At 37.6% G+C, this 23,536-nt stretch overlaps 1 protein-coding gene across 8 annotated transcripts in view; it reads right to left on the reverse strand.

Moving 5' to 3' along the window:
* CPNE4 (copine 4) overlaps positions 1–23,536 on the reverse strand; it is a 268,973-nt gene that overhangs the window by 86,361 nt on the left and 159,076 nt on the right. For all 8 annotated transcript variants that reach the window (XM_021388897.1, XM_021388896.1, XM_021388898.1 and 5 more), the window contains 5 exons: positions 20,725–20,904; positions 10,265–10,336; positions 6,914–6,988; positions 1,356–1,439; positions 366–455 (listed from right to left, as the gene is read on the reverse strand). In XM_021388897.1, coding sequence (XP_021244572.1) covers positions 366–455; positions 1,356–1,439; positions 6,914–6,988; positions 10,265–10,336; positions 20,725–20,904 — 501 coding nt within the window. The remainder of the gene's footprint in view (positions 1–365; positions 456–1,355; positions 1,440–6,913; positions 6,989–10,264; positions 10,337–20,724; positions 20,905–23,536) is intronic.

A 23,536-nucleotide genomic window follows, 5' to 3' on the forward strand; every position in this document is an offset into this window, starting at 1 on the left:
ATTTACACAGGGTCTCCAACCAGAAAAGCAAGGAAAGGGTAGATAAAACGGTGGCAGGGCTGAAACGTCTTTTGAGTATACGTTCACCAGTTAAATGGCGCTGGGTTCAAATTATCCAACTGATGGGCAAAAACAGTCCCATTATTTTTCCAAGGTACTGTAAGAAGAGTAAAGCATAACCTGCTGATTACAGTGGATTATCACTTCTCTGCATCCCTAATTTGATTGTGGTAATCATAAAACAGCCCTGTGATCATCTTGTTTGCCAGAGGGCAGAGCAGAAAAGCAATTTTCAATTGAAAAAGGCAGACAAAGCCTTGTTTTCTATGAGTAAAACAATTCAGAAAGTAGGAACTGCTTCTGACCTTTAGCCTGCGGTCCTGGTCTCCACTGCACAGAGAATTTACAGACACTTTAAAGGTCTTCCAGGCGGGATTTAAGTTATTCATCACAACCTGAGAGTGAAAAGAAATAAACAGAACTCTGAACGTTTGCACATTTCTAAACATAATGCTAACAGCCACAGTTTTCAAAACAATGTGTTCGCCATAAAGAGAAGCAAGTATAGAACAGATGGAGGTCTGAAGAACAACGTACACAGGATATTTGCCCTGGAGCAATCTGCAGTTTCCAACACATCTGCTCTGGAAAGCCCCAGAAAGGAGCACAACTGGGAAATGGGCCTCTCACACCACAGAGTGCCCCAGCACTACCATACCAAGTAGGGGTGCAACTCACAGAAGGAAGGTTGCAGGATACATCCCTGAACTAGAAGGAATGGAAGAGATGCAGGCCTGGGCAATCAGGATGGGCAGTATCAACTTGTGGACACGTTGTCTTCATTGGTAGAAGACTTTATGGAATCCATAATAAACAGGATCAGAACCCCAAATACCTGCCATAACTTTTTAAGACAGTGCTAGTCATTATCCTTGGAGCAGTAAAAGCACTGAGGCACAAGAAACAAACATAAAGCACCCAGATTACAAATCTTTCTATCATAGCAAGCTAGGAGAGGTGGAGTGGATGCAACATACTATTAATAGGAAATTCTGATACTGTCTGTAGCATGATTTGGGCTAAATACAATCTTTGTAAGTACTGACTTGTAAACAGGATATCTGCCAGTTTAATTAAACTTGAATCTTTGGCTTCAGTACTATTTTCCCTTACTCTTGTGTGAGTATGTCAATGCCCACTAGTCAATAATTACACATGAGATGGAAGTGTTTTTAAACATGGGTGCTTGTAATACGTTTTTTTTTTTTGACAGTAGAAGCATAAACAATACTTGATATTGATATACTGATAGCCCATCTACATCCTTAGAAAGTAAACACAACCCTATTCCTTACCTCAGTCCTGTGAACAAGTTGTTGGGTTGCATCATCATTCATCCGGAAAATCTCCAGAAAAGGATCAGATTTGCTGAAAAAATCCTAAAATAAAGCATAGGACAAGTTGCTCTTGAGAATTCTTTTTCTTTTAGACTTTCAGGCATACTGCACCTGTGCTTTCCTGACTGCTAATGAAAAAAACAGCAACAGTGTGGTTCTAGTGAAATCTCCCAGTGCCCCTCAACGATATTTCACTCTTGTGCTTGTTCCACAAGGACTTCCATGGCATTGCTGTTCTCAGTTTAGCTAGTCAATCATGGCAGGCACAAGAATAAAATCACACTTCACAAGTTTTTTTGCCTTCTTACATTCACTCCAGATTGCTGAGCTTTAGCTCCTTCATTGACCTAGCATGTGTCTTTCTACTTTCAAACCTGTTTGTTTTTTTGACTTACAATGCAGTGTCCTGTGTAGCATACTCTGTAGTGGCATTGAATGTAATGCTACTTTCCCACCCTCCATAAAAAGAAGTTAATAGGGCAGGACATCATGCTGCTACCAGCTAACACAAGTATTGGCAAGATGGATTAGAGAAGGTTAGAAAAGTTAAGTCCTCTTCAGAATGTGAAAACTCAAACCACGTAAAGAGGAGAAACAGAGCAGGGAAATGCAAAAATAATTATTCGTATCTCTATCAAGTAAATCTGTGATAGGCATTTGGGTTCACATTTTCATTGCACCATAGTACACCTCTGTTTTGTTCTGCAATGTACTAGTACATTAAAACATTTATATGCAATCCTAAATTAAGTTGTTTTCTACAGTACACCCTCAATATGGCCATAGCCTTTTATGTTTCAACAATATCTCTTTTTTTTGTGCAAGCTGGCTAGGTTGAAGAAGGGTTGCTGGGCATTCAATCTCCACAGCTGGAGCAGAAAGCTAGGTAATTCATATCATTAATTGTGCTATGATCCAAGAGGTGGGCCCAAATGTACTCCATTTTCTGCAATTTTTACTCTCGTCTTCATTTCTTTTTCAGAAGAGCCACAAGATTAACTTTATGCATACAGACAGTATTCTCTACAGACAATATACCAAACAAGACACCTCTGCATCAATCTGGGGAAGTGAAGAAATCTGGTTGTGTGGTGTTTCTATAAAAGTGTTAATGCAAAAATACTTGTAATACGCATCATTCTACCATTTTCTCCTCACAAAACGCCCTTCACACTTATTTTTGTTTAGACAGACAGCCACTGGGATGGGAACAGCTTTGAATAAAACGTTATTCAAAGTCTGGGCTCAACATTTTTGTCAAATTTGTTTGTAGAACATAGTTACTATTTCACAAGGGCAAAGCAAGCAAAGAAATCAGGGCTTTGAAAAGGGAAATCAGAATCTGAAAGTCTGGAGGAGATGAGTCTCTAGGGATCATGAAGACTTAGGCAAGACTCAAGCAAACTACACTCCTTTCCATGCCCTGAAGATGAGACTTATCAATGTTGTTGTGTTCATAGTATTGTTCTGTGAGTGGTCTGTTTCTTTTTCTACAAGAGAAAAGGCAACTGTGTGTTTAAAAACTGATGCAAAGTAGGTATGCGTGCATTTGTTAAACTTTACCACATGGAGCTCTTAACAACAAAGCCATATGTTGGCACATTTGTTCCAATTACATAGTTACAACACACTTACTGTATGAGTGTGTAGAACCAACACAAAACTCAGCACAAATTCTGTGCTTCAAGAGTTTGACTCAAGGCCCTGACGTAGATTCAGTATCTGGACTGAATTCAGCACTTGAAAATTCTTGTTTTTTAAAGAACTCTGGTGATCAAATTCTGACAGGTTACTCCTGCATAGAAGAGAGTGAGGAAGTTGGTTTAATTGTATTGATACCAAAATCCAGAGTGCACAGGATTAAAAAAGACTGAAGTGCCTCTTCTTACTCTTAAGCATATTGTTTAAAGCTGAGTAACAACTTGATGTTTAACAGATTCTTTATGAAACACAAGTTGGATGAGTTATCTAAAAGAAAACAACTCAAAATGATATATCCAAAGAACTAATCCTGAAGTACAGAATCTTCAGAAAGGGTAGCAGGATTTTGTGAGAAAACTCAAAATATAGTATCATTCTCAGCTGAATATCATGAAAACTGACACAGAAAACATCAGCACAAGAGAAGTAATTTTTAATACCTGCTTTTAATAAACAAGGCAATATCATTCAAAGGAAAAAAAAATCACTATTGATGACAGCTTCTATCATCCCTGCTCAATGCAAAAACAAAGCTTACTTCCTTCCAACATCAAAGTATAAACCAAAACACCTTCAGTATCAAAGATGCCTGGTAACAACTCAAAACTGATATGCTGAATTTTTTTTTAAATTTACCTATAGCACAGTCAGCATTTTCAATAAATTTTGGTTGTTATGCTAAATCTAACTACTTTGCTTTATCTCAGAAGAGCATCCTCTTAAAGAAGAATAGCAGCAATGAAAGTTAAGTGTTTTGATATCTTAATCATGCTTAAATGATTAATATAATGATTTCCTGGTGGTATAATACACATTGTTGTCTCAGTATGTGCAGCTGTTACACAATATTAACATCAATACATGGCTTGAACTTTAAAAGCGTACCTACTTCTTTTTCTGAGCACTTATTTTGGCACATCTTTTGGTATGCTCATTTTCAGAGCAAAACACTTTTTAAAGCTCAGGTTTCCAGATTAAGTTAAAGATCCCTCAGAAAAGGGCTGAAGCATCCAGAAGATGGTCATCAGTTTTGAAAATTTATTAGTATCAAGACACAGCTTTTAAGAATTTCTTTGGTACTTCAGCACTGAGGAAATACATAAAAAGTGGTATTAGCTTTTACTTTGCAGACATTTGTTGAAGTATCTCAAGCCATGATAACCATCCTTCTTAGAAGAGGAAAAGCAGTCTGACTGCCTCACTGCTCATAATTTATTACAGCTATCATAAAAATGTAGATGCGTGTTATAGTAATTGCGACACAGCTATTAATGCAATAGACCCTTTTCAAAAGTTATTGTTCCTCTACGAAGTGTTCTCAGTGGATCTCTTGAAACAAAGACATGCCATCTGAGCTGACTGCACTTCAATAAAACATGGAAATACAGTTATACCTTCCAAACAAGTACTGCAATAAAACTATAACCTCTATCTCTGCAAGTCAGTTAACTAAAGGAAGCTTTCTTACTGTGACTTTTTGTAATTTTGTATGGAATGTTTCAGCTACCTCCTCAGGAAAAACTGAATAGGCTTTATCTGCTTTATGGTGCCTCTAAAACCCTTGCAGTTTTATATGGAGGGAGTAAAAAACAAACGTATACTGTCTGTGAAATTATACCAGCAAATTTTGTTTAATCTACCAAAGATGTGTTGTTCACACTTTTTTTTCCTTATTTGTTCAAGGACCATAATCTGGACAGTCTTTCGAGGAGTTTTCCTTTAAAGAGTTGAAGAAAAATATTCTTTTCCCTTCAAGACACCACTAATGGTAATAGATGGGAAGAAATTATTTATCCTTAAAGCATGTCCAGAACCTGCTCCCACCCATTCCTTTACTCCTCAGTTGTGGACAAAAGGATTCAAGCTGTCTTCTGCCAACCCCACAGACACCAGTGCAGGAAACCCTGGTGTGACAGAGGTGACCCTGTGCAGCAGTGTGTGAGCTCTCTACCCAGCGAGTAAGGACAGGCATGCAACGCCTTGCTTAGGATTTCACCAGATGGGCTCTTGTCTATTCTCTGATGTTTTTCTTGGACATTTATGTGACTTTGGAGTACACAAGCTTTTTCACCAATTTAAGTAATTTCCAGCTGTGCAACTGTGCAATTTAAAGAATTTCAAATCTTAGTAACAGTAATTACTAACAGTGCTTTGCATCTACTGACATCTAAGTTCATTCAAGGCCATACCCAAAGTCATAGCCTCTTCATATAAATGAAGTCAGCTTATTTTCAGCGAGGTTTAGAGACATGTCTAGCTGGAGCAAATGGAAAGATTTCTTTCAACTGTAAGAGGATTTCTGTCATTTTCATCTGCTGAAGACAGGAGTTTTGATTCAAATAATAGAAGAAGAGTTGTGCAGATCATACAGGATTTTTTTTTAGTAGACAAAGCCCACCTTGACTAAACATGTTAAAATGGCAAGAGTAATCATGCTCTTGCAGTATTTCTGAATGATCCTCTTTCACTTAGCCCATAAGTATTTTAACCATTCTCTGAAGCTATTGCCCAGAAAACAGTGGACTAGTTTTGAAGCACACTCTGGCAGTATTATTTCAGTTAATATCAACAATAGCCTATGGAAATCATAATATTTACACTTGATTACATTTTACATTTGGGGAAAAGGAATGAGCAAATGAGGTCTTATTACGTTGTGCACATCTTTTCCTTTTTCTAGATGTGACAGTGTGTGGAAAAGTAAAAGCTTGTGCGCAGCTTCTGAAATCAGGTCTAAAGATGGGTGTCTTTAGACAAGGTTGTTAAATCTGCACCTAAAGAAATTATATGACTCAGAAACACTAAGAGTCCAGTGACTCTAAAGGAATAGGTAATTCATCTTTCAGACAAGAAAAAAAATTAAGGCCCTGATCATTTATGATTGTTAATGATCCTGAGCAAAGTAATGTTATTTATCTGTTATAAATAAATTCCAGTACTATTAATCATTCTCTGCTTGCCTGATTTTTCTTTGCAGTTGCAAACTAAAATACCATTCATCAGTTACAGACATATTTTGGAAATCTGATGTATGTATCCAAAAGCACTCTGACTGATTTGATCTTAAGCTACAAGACAAATTTTTACAACCACATGCTCAGAACATCAGAATTGTAAACTTTTGTACAGGGCTACCATAATTGGGAGTAGCTTCATACGTAGGAAGGGACTATTACGAAATAGTGGATACTGTGATCCAGTACAACAGTAATCATCTGATCTTCAATTATACATTAAGCCCTATAATCTAAAAGAGGGTTATAGTCTTTTGACACCTATTGATTAAAAAGATATTCCTCACATTATTTCAAATAATTGTACCTTCTAGTATGCTTAAATAACAGAGACTGTGCCGTACAAGCACTCACCTGGATTTCCTGGGCTGTATTGCTTGAGGTGCATATTGCTAAGCAGTAGCATGTATTTTCAAAAAGATATTTCTTATAATAAAGAGTAGTATTTGAGTTAGTGGAGAGTTTTTGTATTAAAAAGGGTGAGCAATTTTTTTTAGCTTTATTTCAAAATGCTTGCTGCAACTGTAACATTTCTGACTACTTATAGAAAGCTCACTTCTCTAAGCACTTCTGATCTGTGGCATTTTAAGTAATTAAGTTGTCTTGGTTTTAATTAGATTCCCTTGAGGTTTCTTTTAATTACTTCACAACTTAAGGAAAGCCTCATTGTGAACACTGATCTGAAATCTCTGATGTGTTTAATAATATAAGGCAAAAAAATATCTGTAGGTGAAAATCTCATCAAATTATATTTGCAGGCATTCTTACATCTTTCGGTAAGGTTAATAACATGCAGCTTACCTTATCATCCAATTTCCGTGCACTGAATGAAAGTTCAACATAGTCATCATTGCCAGACAATTCCTCAGCTATCACCTAAATGAAAAGCTACATTTGAGTTTTGCATGGTGTAATGAAAATGGAGAAAGACATAATTTCCCAATGTGACGACTATAGACCCCATTACAAAACTATACTACGGTACAAGTTAATATGTTTCTCTTTGCAATCAGGAGGGGTTAATAGCATTCATTGAACCCCTTACTCAGGAGATAGGGGGCAACACATTCAGACTCCAAAACGGAATCATTTTTCATCAAATGACAATGTCTTATCAATATCTGTCAATGGACAGACCTCCACATCCCTCAGTAAGCCCTTTCCTCTGAAAAAGTACTTTCTCTTAGATGGGACAGTGGAGAATTCCACTCAGTTTCACAATAGCCAAGGAAAGGAAAGAGCTATATATGAGTTGGATTATTTGGGTCTGAAGCAAGATAAATGGAAAAAGTAGTGAAGTCATTTGTCACAAATTGCAATGAAAGGCATATTTACAGTAGGAGAGTTCACCTGGTGTAGTTTTACAGCAATGGCTATGTTTGCAAAACCATTTATTGTAGACTGAGTCAGAAGAGAGTAACACTAAAATAATGTACTGGGGGTCTTTCAGATGACATAAGCTCTACTGATGATGATGCCAGTCACTCTGTTATTCAGTGATGCTAAAAAAAATAAAATACCACATTTCTCATGACTGGGCCATTAAAATGCTTCCGTAGAGAAAAGACATTAACTAAAACTGGGATATATCACTGAAAAACATTCTTTGAAACAAACCACGTTATATTCTGCTTGGTATTCCTTGTCCTGCATGTTCTCCCTGCATATCATATTACCAAAAAAAAACAAAAAAACCCCACACGCTTCCTAAGTATTTCATGCCCACAGCCACGCATTTGGCATGTAGCCCATGGGTGTGCCCACAATGGAGCAGGGATACCCCCAGCAGAACTGTGGCCTGTGGGTAAGCCCATGGCAGAGCAGAGAAGATGAGTGAGCAAGAGGTAGCAGGGGGCAAAACACATAAGAAACAATGGCAAAACAGAAATCTCTGCGCTCTGGTCCTTACCTCCTGCACCACACATCCCCTTGCCAAAGCAGCAGAGCTAACACATGATGAAAACAAGGGGAGCAGAGACCACAAAATGGGCAGGAGATGTGTCTGTACTGAAGTTGATTTCCAGGAAGTGGGAAGGAAAGGTGTTTTCCCTAAGAGTTTATTCTCTTTGTTTCTCATCATCCCCAAGAAGTAATCAGAACGTTATGTTAATTAGCTGTGAATTAAATTAAGTAGAATTTCCTGAGGCACGAATATTTTGGCTGTGACAGCTCACAGCAATAAACTCTGATATTTCCTCATGCCAAATGTTCACGTGCAACCATTTAGGGACACAAATGTAGAATTGTGCATTAAAGTAAAATCCTACAAGTGCATACATGTGATTTACCTGTTCCAGGCAAATGTGACCTTGCTGAAAATTTGACCCACAGAATCTGACACAACATTTCTCTTCCACATAAGTCTGGTGGCTTAAAAAATACTGTTCTGCAAAAAAACCACTAGCACCGTGGGATTTCCATACAAAGTTTCACAAGTTCTTTTAACAAAAAATAATGGAACCTTCATGTAAAGGTTGGCAGACTTCTAATTGCAGAAGCTGAGGGAAGTTCTCCTTTTATTCAAAAGCCACACAATAAAAATGTATTGATGAAATATTATACAGTCTATGGTCTAATAAAATTCGAGCAAATCAAGCTTGAGACATAAAATTCCAGAATCCCATGAAAAACTCAAAATTCAATAACCTAAATATGTTTGGAATCTAGGCTTTGACAAACAGCTGGCATATACCTCAGGTTCAGAAATAGTGGTAACTAATGAATTTCCACTAACTCCGTTTGGACAGCAAGCTTTTCACATAGTGATCTTCATCTGGGTTCAGTTTTCTCCCATTGGAGTTAAGTCAGCCTGCTTTTTAGTACCGCTGGCCAGAAGCCAAGGTAGTTAACTGTGGTCTGTGTTCTATGATCATCCAGTCATAGGCCAGCAGGGACTATTAACTCATCCTCTCTCATCTCCTGTGTATCAGAGACCACAAATTTTTGCTGGAAGATTCTACTAGCAAGCTTAGTGATTTTAGTTGAACTAGAGACTAAATTCCTTTGTGTCTCTCATGGAACGGGAGGGTGTCCAGAACACCACAGGGATGGATGAGATGAAGTGTGCCCAGATAATCCCAATGGGCAAAAACATCAGTTTATTTAGAGAGCAAAACTCTTTCCTGGCTCTATTCAGACAGGAACTGTGGAGATTCCACTCCAACCCCAGAATAAAAATGAGTTTCATCTTACGTATTTAAGAAAACCTCTTCCCAGTCAGAGACCAAGGAAGACATCTAAGAAAGAAAATTCCCTGGGTTCTCAGAAAGCACTGTTTCTCATATTCTGCTCTCCACTGTGGCTGAAGACTGGAAAAAAAATCCAAACAATCAAGCCAAAAGAAACCCATCTGACTAACTGTAAATCAAGGAAGAAAATCCTTCTCAACCCCATGAGGCAACTGAGCAGAATATTTTGATATCGTCTCTGTCTCAATGCTGAGTTGCAAACGTCAGAAGCATGCTATGTTCAGTGCAGACAAGCTTGATCTCCCAAACAAGCCAGCAAAGAGAAAGATGAAAGAGAGGTAATACACTGATTTTCATATTTCAAGGCACACAAGGGGCTGCTATAACTATCCAGTCTGTAATTGGATTACAACAAAACTAAAATACCAAATATCATAGAACATCTGCATTTGGTGTTGGGTTATGTGTGCAAGTGTGCTGTGATTTTTTTAAAGACACTGTAAAAGCCCAAAGTCCTAGAAACGTCAGGCCTCTTCACCTTTCAAATTATAACCACAGAAGACTTCTATATTTAATTTTATAAGGAATATTTGAAAAGTTGTTCATACGCAATATCATAAATGCAGTTATATGTGAGTCAAGATGAATTTCTGAGGGTTTAAGAGCTTCAGATAAGAGTGATTAAGCAGTAAAACTTCCTTGTTGTCATCAAAGTACCTTCCAAGTAGTAGCAGTAATAGCAAATGTTACAGCTTTTGTACAAATCATACATTATTTGTTGTCATTTCCTTATAGAATGTATTTGTCAGAAAAAGTAGAAATAATCGTTTAAATAAACAATTTGAAGGGATTTCTCAGTCAAGGGTTGTTCTGGTGCCACAGCATAATGCATTTAGGCAGAATTAGTCCCATTAGCTGTCTTTAAATAACAGGAAAATAAAAGCATATTTTAAGACTGGCTTACTGTTATGGATGACTTCCCTGCTGTGTTCCCATGTTTGAGTAAGGACTTGGAGAGTTTCCTCTGAGAAACAATCTGCACAAAAACAAAAGGGAAAAATTTAGAACCTACAGTAAACATATTGGCTAATTTTGATTTCTGTTTTGTTTTGCATCACGGTGTTGCCTTAATCCACAATTAGAGTCCTAGCACAGAGAGATCGCTGCTGAGGAGAAAGTTTCCCCAGGAAGCCTGCAGTTAAGGATGCAGTGGGGTCAAGCTGAATGGGAAGAATGCTATTTGATGAGTAGAACAGAACAGCAGAAACCATATGTCACATTTTCCAGAATTTGCTTCCATGACAGGGGCAACAATGGAGCAGCTGTATATAATAAATCTATCAGAATTACCAGCCCCTCCTTCCCCCATTTATTTTTACAGGAGATTGAAACCATTTCAAAGAGAATGCAATTATTTTACTTCAAAACATCAACAATTCCAAACCCAGAAGTAGGCAGCCTTCCACACAGGTTTAGTTTCAAAAGTCATCTCCTTTGCTTACCAGGTACCAAATCTCCTCTGGAACTCAGCATTGTAAATTAGCTTGTCCACTGATCAATTTACAAACATACCTAAAAAAAAGCATTAGTACAGTAGCACTGACAAAACATACTGTTCCCTATTATAATAACCATTAAGTTTCCATAACAATTTTGCAACATTTTAAACTAGATCAGTAAAAATATTAGAAAATGGAAAAGCTTTAAAGCAACGCATAACTTACCAATTACACTACCGTTGATGTTCCAGTATGTTAGATCTCTCCTTTCTTCCTCTCTATAAACTTAATGCTGTCTTAAAACTCTTCCATTCCTCCTTGTTTTTTTGTTTGTTTTTAAATACTATTTTTTTAAGTATTTGGAAAAGTTCAAAATACAGCCAGATGTAGAGACTAAATACACCCTTAGGAGTTACAATTAGTGTTATTTTTAATGTGACAACATCGGAACAGGATTCTGCCACATGCTGCACAGATACTGAGCAAAAGAGTTGTTTCACCTCCAGGAAAGATCCCAAGGTTTGGAACATGGAACCTGGATGGCTAACCTATAACACTTCAAATAAAATGATCTACAAATAGACGTCTATCTTTAGCAAAATATGCACAAATATTCTTTGTGAGAACATTTCCCTCATCAAGGGAAAATAATGGCTTCAGGCACTTTGTTGTAATCCTGGGCATTACACACGTTTCAGCAATAAGCCAGGTCAATAAGCAGCAGCCAGAATTGAAACAAGGCACATAACACAAAATCACAGGCAGCCAAAAAGGTGCTGTGAGTAGGAGCAAAAGGGATATAAATTTTGGACTAACATCCCTATGGGGAATTATCAGTTTTCTGAATTGAACGGAAGCATGGCAAGAGCACCTCAGATTTTACTGAACTCCAGGGCAGAAGCAAGTTTCAGAAGAGCTTTAAATGTGTGACAAGTGTTAGCATAGAGCTGGAGAGGATCCCTCCAGAATCACTCTGTCCAGCTCTCCAGCCCTAATGCTGTAAACCTGCTGTAGCTGGGTCAGCTGTGTCTAACAGATGTGTCTCAGGTATCTGGAGGCAGAGAAACACCCTTCTCCAGCAATTAATCGTAGTACTCGTTATCCTCACTGTAAATATATTTTCCTAAGAGCTAACCTGTTTCTCTGTAATTGAAGCCCATTATTTCTGTCTAATGCACCATGAATAAGTAAGAACCTTCTCCTCATTCTCATTAAGGCAATCCTTATTTCTGAAGGCTAATATCACATCTTTACAGTCTTCTCTAGATGGCAGAACCCAACTATATCCTATTTTTCCTTTTTAACCACATTTTGTAGGCCTCAAGCCATTATCAATGCTCTCTGCTGAGCCCTCACCAGCAGCTCCACGTCCTTCTCTTAGAAAAATGCTCAAAACTGAACATAAGACTCCAGATTCCTCTTATGCAAGAACAGCTTCTATTGTCTTGCAAGCTACTGATTTACTCCAGAATTGCATGTGACTTTTTTTGGAACACCATGATCCTTTCCCCATTCATATTTATGATCATTTCAGAATTTTCATCACCAGCTGTTTCTTACCCTGAATTTTTGCATCTGGTTATTATTTAAAGGAATAGTTTGGCACTCATCCTTTTTGGACTGCCTTCCATATGCCAACTGCTGTCATCAGCTCACTCAGTTTTTGAAATCAACTTGAAAATTTCCCCAAGGATTAGTCTTGTGGAAGCATGGGATGCAGAAGAAAATACAGAAGGAGACCAGTAATGTCAGGATTCAGATGTCCTTCTTTCCTAGGATCTTGGAAGGGTTTTTCACTGGAGCCCCTTATGTCACCCATACTCCTCTTTTGTCGTCAGCTAAGCAGGCACTTTTTTGAAGTGTGAAGAGCAAGCTACATAACCCTGTCTGAGATTTTCAAATGAAAAGTGATACACAAATATGATAGATTATTTTCAGCATAGTATTAAATTATGGGTTCTACATCTAACAATGAATTCTGGCAGATGGGGAGCAGGACACATTGTATTTCTATGAGCACCCCGCTTTCCCCAAGATGTACAGACAATATTGTAAAACACATAGAGCTCTTCCACTGAAAGCTATGGGTAGTGTGTACCAGAAATCTCTTCAGATATGTTATGTATGTACATCGTCATGATACAGAACTTGGATGGGAACCTGTCCTTCAGCTACCTCCTCGAAAGACAGAAGAGCATTCCTCATGAGCAACTTTTTGCTACTTTGGAAACTGTCAAAGCTTTCAGGTGTCACTGGGCAGACAAAAACCCAAAGTTTGGGCATTTGCATGCAGGTGGCAGATAGCTCACAGTGCCAGAGAAGTTAATTTATTCTGACATTCCCATGACTAGATCATATTAATAAGACTAGCTCTCTAAGCCATTAGCACCCTATTGACACAGTGAGCACCCTGCATACGTAAATATGTGTATTTGTGGACAAACATTTACCAGTTGTGAATTAAGTGACCAATAAAATGAATCTTCCATCTGGCAATAATGTGCCAAGATCATTGCCTCAGACTGTAATTAGTGATTTGGGATCAGAAGACTATCATTGTGATAACTGACGAGGAATCAGTATTCTCCAGAAGGAAATTGCCCTTTTTGTTCAAGCAGTGTACAAATGCAGCTCTCACTAGACAAAAGGGACGCTTCTCCAGAAGCTGCCATCAATTATATTTATTCTTTCGTATCACTGCAAACAACCTCCTGAACACCATAACAGGTGTTAGCTGACATGATACCCAGAAAGTGAGTCCTAGACAGCAGTAACTTACAGGTCTAGAGAACATCCACGTAAGTTCCAGGTTAAGGAGATGTTTGAGCTTGCAAAATGACTTAGGTAATTCACCACACCTTTCTTTTATCAGGACTCTGGTTTTACTCCTACTTCAAAAACCTGCAATTTAAAACGCAGCCTTCAGAGAAAAAGGTGTTTTGTGTAACCTAATGTGAAGAGCAGGGTGTAACTGCCTCTCATTGCTTGAACAGATATTAGAATACAGTTCAGACCTAGTAGACAGCATTACATTTCCAGAATACATTTTTTATGAATGTTTTATTAGAAGCATGACCAACCAGTGAACAAACAGATGTAGAAACCTCAGAGGTTTTAGAAGTGAAGCTAATAGAGACTTAAGAACTGAAATTACATTTATTTGTGGCTACAGCCACATATAAATTACTACACAGTTCTGGTTTAAGAGCCACATATCCAATAATATGCATAATACTCAATACATTTGCAAGAGGTAGGAATAGGAACAGAATGTAAAAGCTGCTGTTCCACTTCAGGGAGGAAGGATACATACACAAAGCAATTCCTATTTGCCTCTAACGAACACCTTCTCAGCTAGATTTCTGGTCTGTACTGCCAAGGGATATCAGCTCATGGTAAGATGGGGGGAAGAAATTCCCTTGCAGATTATCTAAATTTGCCTTAGCACTTTCAAGTGCAAATATGCTAAGGAAAGAGCTGAACAGATGTTCTACGTTTCTGTGATTAAAACTTGAATCCCTTGTTGCCCTTTGATCTTACCTCCAAATTAAAATATATAAAAGGTGCTTTGCTTTTTTATTTAAGGCACTAACAAGGCACTAACACCAGTTGTGTACAGCGCACTGCTCAATAGTCACTCAGACGAGGACTCTGATGAAGGTTTTCTCTCTCCTGTGTCTGAATCGTGACTAATCAGCACTGTGTAAGATGAGCTGTGATATATAACGACCTATTCTAACTGGCTTGTGCAAGAACCTTTTAAAATACATTTCTCAATGTGCTCCTTCCTTAATCAAATATAGGGATAACTTTCAACAGTACCATGTGTAATTCCCAGTGCTTATAAATCAAACTACTGAGAAGAATTCAGTATGGCTTTTTTAACTTGTTTATGTTAGCATTGGTAGGAACAGATTAATCCCATATATCATACTGAGAAGTTCTGTATGCATCAACAGCTGGGCTTGGTCCCAGTTCTGTAAACAGACCTGATGAAGTTTTGCAAGGTGCCACCCTGTGCAGGCCTGATGACCAGACTCCAGATTTCCCCTGGGATCAAAAAGCTGCAAGACTTCTGTTTGTTTGTTTGCCTGAATTAAGTTGACATGAATGAGTTCACCTATTGCAGACACAAGGTAAACCCTGCAAGACAATACGTTCATATGGAATATATGTCCATAATGAAGTTTCATTCTGTATAACTCCTCACAGAAATATTTTTTTCTTGGTAGTTCCAGTTTTATTGCTGTAATCATCCCTTCTATATATACATTTTGTACCATACTCACCTCCCCTCAATACTTTTGCTCCCTATAGTACTGATCAGCTCACAACCTATTTACATCTGAATTACACTTCTCCATGTTCTTGTTAAGATCTGTGCCTGAAAATAGTAAATCAAAACAGAACACTGGAAAAAAGATCCATATCACAGGAGACAATAACGTTATTACAGGAAATAGCTTATCAATACCACAAAATGTCTTCGAATTTAGTTAGTATATAGTTTATGCAGCCTTTTCATAATTAGATAATTAGATATATAACTCATTATAATAGCAAACAACTTGAAATTAGTTTTCTGAAGACCGCTACAGTAATTCATACAAAAAGATAAAGTATGTAAAAACGAAGCAGTACTAACTGTACAACTAATTCCATTAACTACGACTTGTAAGATTAATATAGAACTGAAAATCTTACAGCTTCAGAGATCATGCAGTAATGGCAAACCAAGATTTCCTTGGGGTAACCGCAGTGTTTAAATGGTTAGGTAAGGTGTGGGAGAAGGCTGAGTGAATGATTTCTTTGCGCTCAGAGTCAGCCCTGGTAGAAAATGATATTCATATCTAATAAAGTACATTATTCATCCCACTAATGAACTGACCATCTTCATTTGGAGGACACCAAAGGTCAAGTGTTTAAAGGTATCTAAGGAGGCCCACAGTTATCTAATGGGACTTAGGAATTCAAAAAACTTGAAAAAACTGATCTTATGTCTTCTGCACTACAGAAGCTGTCAACAGACTATTAAACAGATATTCTCATACAGACTACTTCTATTTAATTAATTCAGGTGCAATCATGGCTCTCTCAGCTTTTCTTCCATTCAAGAGCAAGGGGATTTGCGATGGCTAAAACTGAGCTAATCATCAGTCAGCATTTTCAAGTGCATAATCTGCTAATGATGTACAGTACTAAAAGCACACAAGAAGCAGCAATATTCATTACTAAGAAGGAAGATTTTCAATCTAATTTGTACATACATGTATGCATGGGAAACATGAAATCTCTAAATAATACTTGAAAAGGTTCTTGAGACACAAAGATGTACATCTGCTGTTTTCCCTACAGGTGCTACTAGTTGAACAAGTAACGGAGCTGTGAACTGCAACAGTATTTTAACACATCTGTAAATCAAAATAAACCAAACAAGTCATGGAATCACAGGTAGTAGAGACCAGCTGGAACAAAAGAAAAGCCATAAAAGCTATTCCCATTACTGTAGAGCTCAGACGGTTCACAGCATTTAGGAATTAACAATTTTATGGGTTCCTGTAATTCAATGATGCCGCAAGCATGGCTAAGTGGAAATCAAAAATGTGTTAGCAAATTTGCTTCTTTCTTGTTGGAAGATCATTATTAATTGTACAATTTTTGTGAGTTCTTAAAGAACAGGCTGGGACTTCTTGTCAGAACTTCAGAGGAAAATGTGCTTCTAATCCGTCCTCCTGATATTTAATTCCTATGTGATCAGGAAGTGAACTTCACCTATTAGAAAGCTGAAGCCCTTACAGTATTAAATGATGCAAATGCAATGTGTTATGAAGTATATGCAATATAAAACAGAATGTTCCTATAAGAAAGCTTTAGAAAGGCTCAGAATACATGAAGGCATTAAGATACAAACAGAAAAAGACTTGAATTCTGCATTTTGCTACCCTGGCTAAATGCTCTGGCAATTAGGCTATCAATTATTTTACACTGTTTGTCGCTCTAGGATTGTTCTTTCATCATTTTTTGACTACTAATAATCCATCTCCTACCCTCTGAGACACACAATTACAGGTTTTTTTTTTGATTGAAGAAAAGCAACAGAAACACAAAAACTTCAGTGGTTAGATGGTGATTCAGTTGGAAATAATTAGTCAGAGTGAGTGCCTGAACTCTTTTCCTATGGATAGGGAGGAAGAAAGTGGATAAAAGGGCAAAGAAAACAGGAAGATATTACTGTCCATAGTTACAGACAGTATCTGTAAAACCATAACCAAAGATGAGGTGATTCATAGCACCTAAAGCTTGAGAACGAAAGCAAGAGTTAACCTTTATATAATGGTGTCCCAAAACAGCTGTAAAAATATTACTGTTCATCATGATTTCACTGTTTATCACAAAGATATACTGCTACCTCTGCTTACCAGTGCCTAGGCAAAGAACAGAATCTACATCACATGAAAGCAAAGAGAAAGAAGACCAAGAAGTCAGATGCAGAGCCTGATGGAGCATCCCAAGACACTTATGTTGCTGTGGAAAGCACGGTGCCAAATCAGTGCTCTACCCCAACACTCCTGCTCCAAGGGAAGAGAGTTGTCACGTGCAGCAAAACAGTCCCAAAATTTCACAAACATGCTTCAAATTCAAAATAATCTTTATTAGGCTATGAACACAATGCAGTAGAGTATCCTTAAGTAGATACTATAGGACTGTACAACTTCATTAACTGTTAAAAAGTGTTATTATATTAGATATTATTTTTTTTACTGTTCTTTAGAAGTTAACTGTAAAATGAAAAAGACTAACAGTTTATAAAAATGCATAGCCTTTCATTATGCATCTTAACCTACCATTTAATATCATGTTAAATAAAGTAATAAGTGGTATCACATGGAAAGCTTAATTGGTTGTAGTATGGTACACCCAGCTGATGTGACTTTCTTTAAGAAACTCCATTCTGCAAACTGTACATAAAAGCAGACCACATTTTAAAATGATGCTACTAACTGAGGAAAACAAAAGTGTTTGAACTTTCAAGTTTAGCACCTTCCGTAATATCTCAGGGCTTTCTTGATCTTATTAGCATTCCAATCAGCAACTAAATTTCGTACAGAAAATATTTGTAAACTCTTCTGCCAGAACACTTTTCATCACCAGAACACTCTAGAGATGCTAGTAAGATGGATGTAAATAGAGCCTTTCAGAGTGGAACAGATTTTTAGTACTTAAAAGAAAAAAATAACAAAAATCTACCAAATCTACCATCTTCCTCCTCCTCAAACCCTTCAAGAGACAATCTGATGTTCTATATGAAAGGGAAACTCTTCACCATGATGGAAAAAAACAAACCACTTTAAGTAAATGCATCTATTTAGCATGTTGGCTTTTTCTTAATTGCATTCAGCAGGTAACTATCCATGACCACTTATTCTACTGTGTATAAATATTGCAGCATATGAGATACCAGGTGATGGCATAATGCAGTTAACCACAGTGTTTACCAGCAGTCACAGAATTTTCTTGTCCGAGCAAAAACAGTAGGAAAAATTCCTGTTGGATATCCAGTAGGGTATCACTGGACAGCATATATTCAGGACCAAACAGGCTGCAGAACACTGTTCTTCTTACTCTCTCAGGACACAGCATTTAGGAGAGGACTAAGAATAATTACACTTTCTGGAGGACTGCGTTTTTCCATCTTCCTCATTTAAGATCCCAAATTTCTAATAAGCCTGTATCAATTAGGCTGATGTAAGATTTAGATAGAACAGTATTCCTAAAGAATGTGAAACTCTCTGTCTGCTTACTGTATAACCATTCTATTGCCCTTTCTGGTATTTCTTATTCTACTAATTTTCTCTTCAGTAGGAATATTGCATAATGCAGGCAAAAATTAAAGTCTACTGCATATCTAAACAACGATCTGCAAACAGCTCCAGGTAACAGTCAATCTCTGATCAACTGTTATCTAGAACAGAGCAGTAGAAGTTGGCACATTTCTGGGGAGTGGGCAGGAAATCACTCTTTCAGCCTTTGCCTAATTTCTACAGCCTATCTGGATGTCTCAGATAAGACTTCCTTGTGATGGGAAAGTGAATTGATAGGCAGGCATTTTATTCAGCCATTAAACTGATGTAGAGCAACAAATTCATGTCAAAATTAGCTCAAAAAGAAGCCAAGTTGTAAAAAATGTAGTCATTACATCAAACAAGCTAAATACAAGTTTAAGCTCCATAAGTACAGATTGTACTGTAAGATTTTCAATGCTAAACACCTCATAATGGCTTTTCTTAGATATCAACCCCAGAACTAACAATCTGGGGTTTTAAATCAATTGATGAACTATCTAAAGTTAATAAAAACTATAAAATGGAAGAAAAAAAATCTAAGTATGGAATCAGAGTCCTCAAGGCTACACTAATATGAACAGATTTCACATTATTTTTTCTTGGTTATCATTAAAATTACACTGCAACCAAGCCAGCTCTGTGCTATTTATAGAGATCAAATAATTAAACACATGTTTATGCTACCAGCAGCAGCAATGATATTTTTTCCCTTCATTTTCAAGTCAATTAAGTGTGAAAAACATTGTAATAACTTATTTCTTTCTCATTCTCCTTAGCATTATAGGAATAGCTTATTTTCATTGATAAAGGTCACAGAATATCTGCAAGAATTCTGTCAAAAAACTTAACTATGCACTGAAAAAATCCTAAATACCAGTATCTTCATGTTACACTTTCAAGTTCATAATTGTGCACATATTTCTTATTAATTCTCTCACTAAGAGGACTTTTCTTTCAGCACATTTGGTCCAGTTGTATTGACTGTTCTTGAATAACAGTGAAAAGAGAAACAAAGGGATTAATGTGCAGTGGGGGCTGAAGTAGCAACAACAGAAGGTGAGAAATTGGAAACAAAAGCTTTGCACCAACTTACAGGCAACCTTGCAGAGGTTACAAACTTGCATGGAAACACTGCAAAAAGTAATACAAGCCAAAGAACTGTCTCCTCTCCACATCCAAGCTACCATAGACCACAGAATGGAGACACAGTTTAGAGCCATCTTAGTGAAAATGGGACCATCCTCAGCAGTGCTGTTATGGTCAGAACTGAGATGTGTGTTATATGTCTCTACATAACAAAACATCTGCCAAGTAGTAATAAATTCTATGATGCCTGGGACACCATAGCATGCTACCTGTCAGCAATATAAGGTGCTGCAGACCTGGCTCTGGCAGCATCTAGATATCGATCCTGCAGGTAGGACTCATCATCCATACATTTAGTCACCTAAGAGGTTACGTATCTACTCTAAGCCAGCTGTCCTGACTCTCTTGATAACTGATGGGGAAATATAGGTATCTCATGAAAGCAATTTATCCTAATCCATGATGGATGCCTCAGGTGGAATGAGTCAACAGCTGGAAGTGTCTGTTTCTCTCCACTGAACTAAAGACAGAAATCAGAGGAGTAACTTAGTCTAGACATATAACTTTTGGATGACTGAGAGTCATAGAAATGAATCCAACCCTATCTCTCTATTTGCCACATCACCAAGCACTAGTCTATGGGAATAAAGTGTATCTGTAAGCATTTATTGGACTTGGAACTTGCTTTAAATCCCATACAATGTTTGGAACCACAGTTTTCTCCAAAATCAGACTATTAGCACTGGTATAATAACCCTGTGTTCTTACTGTACAAGGCCAATTGCTGATGTTCAGTTTCCTATCAAAATGACTGACTTGAAGCTATAATACAGCAATAAATCAAACCAGTAGTAGTTCTTAATTATCCAGTTCAAAGCACTGATTAAGAATTTTGTCATGAATGACAAATCTCATCCTTCAGTCTTTTAACCAATGGATATATTTCATAAACTTAGAAAAGGTGCGAGACAAGCGGAAATGGCAGCGATACCTACTTGTCCAAGAGTGCATTCCATGCCACCAAGAAAATCTGCTTCCTTCAGCCCATTGTGATTGCTGCTAATGTCATGGACTTCAAATCGCAGCCGCTGCACCTCTTCAAAATAGAAGTCCACCGTGAAAAGCTTAGAGAAGACGGGATTTATACAGGTTCGAATCACCTCTGTCCTGTCAACCTGCAAAATGGAAAAAGAGGTCATATGAGTGGCTTCTCTTTCTGCCAATGATGGACTACAATGAGCCCTTCAAATGTAGTTTTGCTCAGTTATCAGGATTGACAGCTGTGAGTGTAGCCACAGGTACTACAATTTGTAAAGGCAACTGATGCCATTCCTGTGCAAGGCTGGCCACATGAACAAGGTGAGACCAGCTTCCTTGCCTCTGCCTTATAGCAAGCACATCTTTGGCAGGTCTTGGTAGGAACATGAAGCAACCTGCAGCCTTCTTTACAGGGTGACCAATAGCAGCCCCCAGTTCGGCTGGCGAGACAGTTCTAGAGAGCTCACAACAGCAGTTTTTAGTAGAGCAATGTTTGGATACTAAATCAGACAGAAAGAGAGAATGTGTTCAGCAGAGAAAGGCAGAGAGAGATCCAGCCACAGACAGCCCCATCAGGGTGAAGATTTCACAAAAATACAAAACTCTATGACATCTATGACATCTTATAAATGTCATATGGATTTCTGTAAGTTTGAACGAGATCCCTACAAGATCTTGTTCACTATGTTGGTTTTGTTTTCTTATTGCAACCATTTAAAAACAAATGAGAATTCTGTGGGCAAATAATCTAAAGTAATCAAGTTATTGTGCCTCAGCAAAATAGCCCCCTTCAGCTCAATCACAGTAATTGGACCAGGACATCTATTTAGTGCAGCTCAGATATCTCACTTTGGCTTGGGGGTTACTTGCCGCACACTGTCTGTTACTGAGGTGTAACAGTAGATGGGCAAATCTTTTCTACTCAGTCATAATTTGACCACTTAGGAGCATGTATTCACAACCTTAGAAGTAATTAATTTCACTTAATGAAGGCAATAACAAAAATCCCAAGTATTTCTTTACCTCATTTCCTATAGCTAGGCAATTTTTAACTAAACATAAATACACAAAGAACCTCCTGGTCACAACAATATTACTCCACTTAAATTTAGCACAGAGAATGTGGGAGATAGTGATACAGGCTGGTTTAGCAATAGGGATCAGTATATAAGATTAAGGACCAATATATTAGTTTAGCAAAAGGAATAAATGAGAGCTAGTTCTAAAACATTCCATTTCAGCTTTGCTTGGTGTGTGAACAGCCTTGTTTTCCTCTACAATCCTGCTTCACAGAAGCACTGGATTCACAACAGATTACTTTTATCTTTGCATCCACCAGGTGCAAGGACTTATACCTCAGATTTCAAATAAATTGTTTTGGATAACAGTGCACTAAGATAGAAAGTTGCTCATTATGGCTTAACAAGCAATGGAAATCTGCCTACTTGGGGAAGAACAGCTAAAGGTCAGCCAAAAGACACTATGATGAAGCTGATGATGGAAAAATGAGGGGAAAGTAAGTGAGGCCACTACTATGCATGCCCAAAAGAACATTAGCATATATTAATGACTTCTTGGAAAAGAATGAATATGTATGCCAATGTACCGCATATGTATGTCTTAACTGTTTAAATGTAGGACTTGAACTCTGAGAGGGCGTGCTTGATTTGTCAAGTTTCCCAGTATGTATTGTGAGGAATAAAGGAATGCCGCTTTCTACCACCACACTGGAGTTAGTTTTCTTCCCAGATTTTCAATGACAATAGTGAGAGATCTCCCTCCCTCATATTAGAGATATGGTTGAGGTTTCCTCTAAGTGGTCTTTGCAAAGAATAGAGGCAGAATGGAACAGGATAATTTATTTTGTGATTATCTAGACTAATAACTAGGAAATTACATACAGAGTAACTACAGAATTTACTTATCCAGCAGTATCTAGACTAGTAACTAGGAAATTAACTATAGAATTTATTCCTCCAGCAGTAACAATCCATCACTACAGAAAGGCAGCAGAGTGATACAGTTTTATCAAACTAAACCGAAAAGTAAGCAAACTCCACAGTAGTTACTCATTTTGGACAACCTGAATGACTAACGAGTAGAGAACCTGATCCACAACAAACAACTTTTCATAAAAATACATCAATTTTTCCACCTCACCAAGCTGCATCACAAGAATCTGATGGATTATATGCTGCTTATCGCTACCTCCAAGCCTTTCAACTGCTGAAGAAATACCACTGAATCTACATTTTTATTTCTTCAAAGAAGTGCTCACTGAGTACTTCCCAGTTCTCTTAAAAAGCAGCACTTGGATTTCCTAGTTTTGATGTAGGCCTTTGCTACTTTTCATTATGATGCATTTCTGGTGACACTGAAAGCAATGAAGCAATTTCCTTCTTTCCACTCTCTTTGCTACTGTACAGAGAAAAGCTAATAATTCTGTAAGATTAAAAGAACTGAACCTAAAAAGAACGAGGACTTCTGCATGTCAGTCACTAGATAGGATGTGGCTGATGTGCCATGGAACAGACAAATTAAATTGCTCTGAGGAAGAGTGATGAGATTCTTTGTCTGATTCCTGATCAGGAACATCTGTTGTGCAAAAAATGACAGCCGCTTGCTTCGCTTTTCAGAGTTTATAACACATTAGCCTTGCTAGTAGTTATCGGCAAGGACACAAAGAGTCAAATAAATCAGAAGCAGGGGGAAAAGGCAGCAGTTCCTAGTAGCAGAGATTTTAGTGCTCATGAAAATGTCAGACTGACA

This window comes from Numida meleagris, chromosome 2, assembly GCF_002078875.1.
Source record: "Numida meleagris isolate 19003 breed g44 Domestic line chromosome 2, NumMel1.0, whole genome shotgun sequence".
NCBI lineage: Eukaryota > Metazoa > Chordata > Aves > Galliformes > Numididae > Numida > Numida meleagris.